Here is a 7,831-nt window from a genome sequence, read left to right as displayed (position 1 = left end):
GGCTCAGCAGCCATGGCTCATGGACCCAGCTGCTCCGTGGCATGTGGGATCTTCCCCAACTGGGGCACGAACCCGTGTGCCCTGCCTTGGCAGGTGGACTCTCAACCACTGCGCCACCAGGGAAGCCCCCCACTGTTTCTTTTGCCTTTTAACTTCAAGTTCCCTTCCATCCTACCTTCATCAGCATAGGACTGACCATACCACCAATAAAGCCATCAACACTGTCATGGACTGAATGCTCATGCCCCCCTACATTCACAGGTGGAAGCCCTGACTCCCAATAGGATGGTAGTTGGAGGTGGAACCTGTGGGAGGTAATGAGGTGAGGTCATGAAGGTGGGTTAGACTGAGTTAGAAGGAGGGTTAGATGAGGTCATGAGGGTGGGGCCTTCATGATGCAGTTAGTGGCCCTACAAGAAGAGGAAGGACTGGGGGCTGGATGGGGGGGGGGGAGAAAGAGAGAGAGAGAGAGCGCGCGCGCGCGAGAGCACGAGCGCCCGCAGGAGAACCTGAAGGTGCTGTGGGAGACGTGCCTTTGAGCATTTCACTGCCTGGCCAGGACTCCACCTCAAGGTGGTGTTCGAAGCCAGAAGGATGGGAGATGGCATGGGAGGGCACCAGTATGCAGGGCTGTGGGGCACCAGGGAGGTGAGAGACAAAGGCATCATCTGAGAGGTCCCAGTGGCTTTCAGAAAGGCTCAAGGGACAGGCTTGGGGGGGGCAGGGAGGAGAGGGAAGTGGTCCGACCAAGATTAGGGCTGCCAGTAAAAACAGTGCACGGAATGAAACATACTTAGAAATTATTCATTGCTTAACTGAAAGTCAAGTTTAACTGGTGTGTCCTGTACCTTTTTTTTTTTTTCTTCTAAATCTGGAAATCTTAGACTTGGATTTCCTGGCTCAGCAAACCTGGGGTTTGCTTTGTCCTGAAGGTGTCCGTCCTCTCCCCCAGTCACCTCTACACCCCACTGTGTTCCCTTCAATAAGCTTCTCTTTGTTTCCCTCATATTGTCCGTGTCCTTTAACTGCTCCCCAACTTCCTCCTCCGTTCCTTCCTTTTCCTCTATTGTCCCCCTCCCTCTACTCTCTCCCTCATTCCCCCCTCCTCCGATCTCCTCCGGTACCCCTCTCCCCACCACCCCCACCCTTTCCCGTTTCCCCCTACCTTCTTCGGCACCCACTCCGCCTCCTCTTTCCACCACAATCCTCCCCTATCCCACAGCCCCTCCCTCCGCGCTCACCCCCTTCCCTGGCGCCCACCTTCTCCAGTCCTCCCCACACACCGCCCCCAGCATCGATCCCTCAGGCGCACGAAGGGAAACCCCAGCCGCAGGCGCGGAGCCCCACGCAGGCGCAGAGCCGCCCGGCTTCCCCGAGGCTGCCGCCGCCCCCGCACTGCGGCGGGCGCGCCCGGTTGCCAAGGCGACGGCTAGGGCCGGAGCGGGAACCTGGGGAAGACCCCGCGCTCGCTCCCTCCGCAGCCCAAGCCTCAGCGAACCCCACTCCAGTTTGAGCCAGTTTCCCCGCCCCGCCCCCAGTGCGCACTGCGGCAGGTGAGGATTCCCTGGCCCACAGGGCGGGGGTCAGGCGAGGGTCCACGCATGCGTGCCGTGCGCGGCTTTCCCGCCCCGACTCGCGCACGACGGGAAAGCCCTGGCGCCTTTGAGACAACCCCCGCGCAGGCGCAGTGAGCGTCCGGCGTCCCCGCGGCACCGCCTGGTCGTCAAGGCAACGCGCGCGGGGAGGGCTGGGAGCGCACGGAACTCCCGTCTCACGCCACCTCCCGCGCACTGCGGCGAAGCCGGGGATTCCCTGCTGCCTGCACGCATGCGCGACCCTGGGATTCCGCGGGGATGAGGCCAGAAAGCGACAGAAGAGGATTTTCTTTGAAACAGAACGGTCGTTATTACCGTCGTCTTTATGTGTGAGGAATGAAGGCGGCCCTCTCAGCACCTGTCCTGATTTTTACCTTCATTCTCTGGCCTACCAGCCGTCCCCCTACAAGTTCCCAGCAGAGCTTGCCACGCGCAGCTCCGGTGCTCTTCCTACTCTCTGCTCACACACCTGCCATGGCTCCCCGTCGGGCGAAGTCCCATTCATCGCCCCATTCTTCAGCGTGGCGTCCAAGGCCCTGCACGCTCCGCTGGCTTCTTCCCTCCAGTTAATCACCATTGGTCCCTGATCTTCCCTAATCGCCGGCCACAGATACCCCAACGAGGCCATGCAGGAGGTTCCTTTGCCAAGCTCTTCTCAGTATCTGCCCTTCCTAGGCACCATCTCGTTGATTCTCTAGATGGCCTAGGATTAGATACTGTTTCAGTCCTGTTCTATATAGGCGGAAACAGGCTCAGACCCATTAAAGCCATGGCCTAAGGCCCCCAGAGGTAAGAGGGGGAGCTCAAATGGCTCCACTTGTGGGGAGCCATCTGGACTCCTCCACCCATTATTCGGCTGACACCTCAAGCCCCAATTCCCGGCCCCACCTCCACCCCGCTGGCTCACCAACAGTCTGGGTGCTTCCTGGCTATGTGACACAGGCAGATGACTTTTAGTTTTCCCATCTAGAAAGAAGATCAATATAACACAGGGCTGTCCCCGGGGCTCAGTTAAATGACATTACCATGTGCTAGGCCAGGGCCCAGCATCCAGTGGATGCTTCTCACAGCATCTCATAGTGGATTCTTCTCCCTCTCCGGTGAGGATTCAGCTCATTGGCACACCCTGTAGGGCTCCTTCCGTCTGTCTCACTTCCCTCAGCCCCCACGGGGTCTTCCTGGGGTCCATCCTAGATCCCTCACATGGCCCCAGTCCTTGTCTCAGAGTTGATTCCTGGGGAAATCCCCAAACTAAGCCAGTGCTCAATGTATGTTGGTTAGTTTTTATGTCAGCTACCATTGTTTCAGGTACCCGCCATATTGCACTTCAGCTGTACCCAATTACTAATGGCACCCCACCCCCACCCCGCCTTGAACAGGAGTTGTGACCTCCAGGCCTTTGCATGTGTGGTTCCTTCAGCCTTTTCTGTCCCTTGTCTGTGTGGAGAACTCCCATCCTTCAAGGCCCTCCCTCCATGAAGACTTTTACCTCCCTACTTCTGGGCAGAGCCTGGCTCCCTTAGGCTCAGCCGTGATCCCACAGAGTTGGGGACATCTGTGAGGATCTGCATCCGAGACTTGACACCTGGGAGAAGAGTTCTTGGCATAGGCCTGAGAGGGAACAAAGTCTGCTGTGTTGGAGAAGTTGGGAACAAGGAGATAGTGGAGACAGAGCGGGGGGGCTGGTGAAGAGTGAGGGGGATAGGGGCCAGAGGTGCAGGGGCAGGCTTGTGAGTGCAGGGAGGGTGTCACTTGGATGGGAGCCCATAGCAGTGACCTGGTAAATGCGTGGACCCCACCCCAGACACTTGGGCCCATCTCCCAGCTACCCTTCCTCCCTACTGACTCCCTGAGGCCAACTAAGCTGTAGGAAGCCAGAACTAAGTTGAGCTCTTACCCAACCCTTCCCAGATATTCGGCCTCCGATGGGATACTCCTTTCTACTGGGATCCACCTGCCCACTCCAGCCTCCAGGCCCTTGCCTGCCCAGTGCCCTGCCTCTGCGATGGAAACTGACTCATCTTCCACTAAGGCCTGCTCTAAAGAAATCCTCCACCAGGAAGCCTGCCCTGTTATTCCAGATGCCTCCCGTGTTGGAATAACAGCAGAACAGCCTGCATCTCCTGACCCCAAGCACAGTATGTGACCTGGCTGCTGACTCTGAACCAGAATCTCAGGGTGCCAACAACTCGCCTCCAGCTCTCCTCTGGTTCCGCCTCTGAAGTGCTGTGTGACCTGGAGCCAGTGCCTCAACCTCTCTGTGCTACCCCCAGCAAGGCTTCCAGGGGATGGTGGTACAGGTCTCTCACTGGATAACTGGCCCAGCTGGGAACCGAGCACAGCTCTCAGCTAGCCTGCTAGGACAGGAGCGCGGTTGGGGGCCCCTGTCTTCTCTGGCTGTGGCCTTTGCATTCCACCTCATTCCAGCCCTTCTTTCCCACCACCCACTCAGTCACGTAGACTTCAAGTGCACACTCTGCCTCACCGACTGCCTTTATTGGGCACTCAGCCCCAGGGCACTGGCGCGTGTGGGAAGGGCGAGGGGTGTCACTGGAGCAGGGACCCTCGGGCGGGAGGTGTGGCCAGTGATGCCTCCTAGCCCCCAGGACACGCGCCGTGACCCCCGGACATCTCTGTAACCCTCAGAGCTGACCCAGCGGAAGGGCGTGTGGGGTCGTGACCCTGGCCGCCACGGGGCGTCTCCCCCAGTTCCAGGCTCACTTGGGGGTGTTGAAGGGCACGGCGCGCTGATTCATGGGGTTGTCTGGCGAACGCAGCCACTCCTTCTTGAGCATCTGCTTCAGCTGTGACAGCCGCATGTTGGGGTTTTCTTGCTTGAGCCGCGGCAGCTGCGCCTCCTCGAAGGCATTGAATGCCGCCCGCATTCTGCGCTCAGGGTGTCTGTCTGCCGCCTCCTCCGCCACGCTGGTAAAGGCGCAGGCGTCAAGGGGGGCTGGGGCGTGGCCCGCCCCGCCCCCAGAGTCTCAAGCTCCCCTCTGGGCCCCAAGCCCCACCCCAAAGACCTAGGCCCTGCCCCGTACCTGAGCACTGCGATGGCATCCTCGATGGTGCGCGCCTCCACGCTGCCCTCCTCCAGCAAGCGGCGGTTCACATTCTCCTCCAACGGCACTTCCAAGTGGCTCTTGGCTTTCTCGGCTGGGGGCGGTAGCGACCGGGGGACAGAGACATACCAGAAACAGAGAGAAATAAGCAGAGACGCAGAGTTCCATGGAGATGAGAGACACCATAGGGGAAGAAGTAAGGGAGAAAGGGAGGCAGGCAGGCAGACAAGGATGCGGGAGAATGGAAAGGCAACCTGAGCTCCCCGCCCAGTCCTACCTTCGGGATGGGCCAGTCCTGCCTGCCCAGTCCCCAAACTGACTTCCCTGCAGCCCACCACTCAGGAGACACCTCATACGTGGCTGCTGTCTCCTCACCTCGGGGCACCACATCAGCTGTGGGGACCCCGGGGAACACAAGCCAGGGTCAGGTGCAGAGTAATTACACACCTGTGTGCCTATGGCGTCCGTGCTCAGAGCCAGGCCTGCCGAGACACCGCCCACCCACCCTTCACCTTGCAGAGCCCAGGCAGCTTCTCTGGAGGTGGGGAGTGGGGTCTGGACTCAATCCAGGGGGTAGGCCCACTGCCTATTGTTTATCAGGTAAAAGGACAGCTCCAGAGTGGGCCGAGGCCCCCACCTGGGTCCGGGGCTTCCTTGTGCTGATGGTCTCGGTGGAGCGTCTCCTCAATCTGGGCGCGGGTGACCTTGCTGGAGGTGGCCACTCGCGGGGCCTTGCTGCCCTTAAGCCTTGAGTCCTCCTCCTCCAGCAGCCGCTGTGCCTCCTTCTTGCGCTCCAGCTGCTCCAGGCGCCGCTTCTCCTTCTCCTCCTGGGGGATTGGGAGTCAGGAGTGGACCCAGCCCCACCGGCATGGGGTCCAGTTTCCATCTCAACCAGTGTGGATGGAGGCCTTGCTGTGTGCTAGACCCCATGATGGGCGTAGGGGACACGGATGGGAGCACGATGAGCCTACCTGGGGGCTCCCATCCTATATGACTAGGGAACAACAGGGAACCTTGGCCAAGGCAGTGGGTGGGTGGCTCCTGAAGAAAAAGTGACACCTGGGCTGGAGGAGGAGCCAGCCAGGAAACGAGCTGGGGAAGAGGAGACTCCTTAGTGGTGGGAATGGTGGGTGCAAAGGTCCTAAGGCAGGAACCACCTAGCATGACAGAGGAACAGCACAGAGGCTGGTGTGGCTGGAGAGAGGAGGGGAAGTGTGGAGGATGAAGACGTGGGGAGGGCAGAGGTGGTACCATGGGGAGCCTCAAGGGCATGGGGAGGGGTTTGTACTGGATTCCAAAGGCGACAGGAGCCACTGGGGTCTGGACCCATTTGCCAGCTGGGACAGTGCTTCTGGCTTTATAGCCAGGAGACCTTGGGAGGCACCATCGAAGTGTTCCCAGCTGAGCGTCACAGGGGCTGGGACTGATCCCACCTTGGCTCCCCAGGGAGGCCTGAATGCCAGCTGGTCGAGGGGACATGTGGCCTGTAGGACTTGTCCTTGGCCGCTGCCCCTCCACTACTACAGGGACAGAGCGAGGTTCTGGTTCCTTTGTAGTGCAGTGTGGCTGTGCGGCTGTAGGCTTGGAATATTCTGCCGCCTCCCGCCCAGCACTCCCAAAGGGCCCTGCACTGCAGGCGCTCCCACCGGCGCACTCACTGCCTGCAACTCTGCCATCTGCCCGCCAGGCCTCAGGGACAGTCCCTACGCCTGCAGTGTCCCCTGTGACAGAGCTAACTGCCCCAGAAAAGGGGTTCCTGAGGACACGTACTGGGCCTCTGACCTCCAACCCACCTGCATGATAGGAAAGAAGCTGGGGGGGTGGGGGGGACGGGGAGGGTGGTGGTTGAAGATCAAGGCTGTTTGGGCACAGCTGCTAGGATCCCATGTCTGTGGTCAGACGCCTGAGGTAGGGCCATCGTGCTCTGAGTCTCAGTTTCCCCATCGGTCAGAGGTAATGTCCTCCTGAGGCTCCCCGACCACTGCATGGTGCGTGTACAGCCCATGTTCACCCTGTCCACAGCACGGCCTTGCCTCAGGGCCTTTGCACTAGCTGTTCTACCCTGCTGGAGCACCACTGCCAGCTTCCTTTCCTGATTATCTCTGGCTCATCCTGAGCTCCTGGCTCTCTGTCCTTCTGCTCTATCACCCGGCTCTTTCCTGTGTTCCACAAACCCCTGTTTTCTAGTCTTCCGATTATCTGGTTATTCCCTGAGGCAGGAGGCAGGCCCTGGCCCAGCACACAGTAGGTGCTTAAGTAGTGTGTTGGATGAATGAGTGAATGAACTCCAGAAGGCTCCAATCTCAGGAAGGACATGCAGAATGGGGCCACTAGTCTCTAGGGACATGGGACTGAGGCAGGAACATGAGCGTTTATACTTTGACATTCGGCAGACTTTTTTGAAAAAGACGCTCGCACTTTTTTATAAAGGCCAATTAGCAATTGGCAGCATCTGGTGATGGGTGAAGGATGAGGCTGAGGCAGAATATTCTGGAGCCATCAAAAATGAGCCTCATAAATAACTGAGATGGAACCCAGAGAGTCAGGTGCTCATTGCCGAGTTGCTTAGTATGGAACAAATGGAAACGAAATGCCAACCTCTGGGCAGGGCGATGAATTACGGCCCAGCCCAAGGCTGATGCCTGGCGGCTGGCAGAAATCTGGCTGTGTGATCCCATTTAACGGAGGACATGGCCTTTGGGGTATGGCATCGGGTGAGAAGAGCCTTTGGTGTCACATGGGCGGGAGATGCTCGTTTTCTTTTAGTGTTTTGGAACAAACGTGGATTTGTTTCTTTTTCATAAAAACAGTATCTTTTTAGGGCTTCCCTGGTGGCGCAGTGGTTGGGAGTCCGCCTGCCGATGCAGGGGGCACGGGTTCATGCCCCGGTCCGGGAGGATCCCACATGCTGCGGGCCCGTGAGCCACGAGCCCTGGGCCCATGAGCAGCTGGGCCATGAGCAGCTGGGCCCATGAGCCATGGCCACTGAGCCTGCGCGTCCGGAGCCTGTGCTCTGTAACGGGAGAGGCCACAGCAGTGACAGGCCGGCATACCGGAAAAAGAAAAAAAACAAAACAAAAACAGTATCTTTTTTAAGCAGCTGTCACGTAAGGAAAGAAAGAGGGACCGGGTGTGCTGTGTAGACTGTGGGCCCCCCTCACCCATCAGCAGGGA

The 7,831-nt window shown here is 58.9% G+C and overlaps 1 protein-coding gene across 1 annotated transcript in view; it reads right to left on the bottom strand.

Moving 5' to 3' along the window:
* Nucleotides 1-4,067: 4,067 nt before the first annotated feature.
* The window catches only part of CCDC124 (coiled-coil domain containing 124), a 9,632-nt gene continuing 5,868 nt past the window's right edge, over nucleotides 4,068-7,831 (bottom strand). The window contains exons 3-5 of the mRNA XM_007461033.1: nucleotides 5,295-5,484; nucleotides 4,637-4,751; nucleotides 4,068-4,520 (exon numbers count right to left, since the gene is read on the bottom strand). Of these exons, the coding sequence (XP_007461095.1) occupies nucleotides 4,313-4,520; nucleotides 4,637-4,751; nucleotides 5,295-5,484 (513 nt within the window). The 3' untranslated portion in view covers nucleotides 4,068-4,312. The remainder of the gene's footprint in view (nucleotides 4,521-4,636; nucleotides 4,752-5,294; nucleotides 5,485-7,831) is intronic.

Source organism: Lipotes vexillifer, unplaced genomic scaffold, assembly GCF_000442215.2.
Source record: "Lipotes vexillifer unplaced genomic scaffold, Lipotes_vexillifer_v1.1 scaffold469, whole genome shotgun sequence".
Taxonomy (NCBI): Eukaryota; Metazoa; Chordata; class Mammalia; order Artiodactyla; family Lipotidae; genus Lipotes; species Lipotes vexillifer.
The sequence above is the reverse complement of the archived record's forward strand: the minus strand, read 5'-3'. Positions and strand labels throughout refer to the sequence as shown.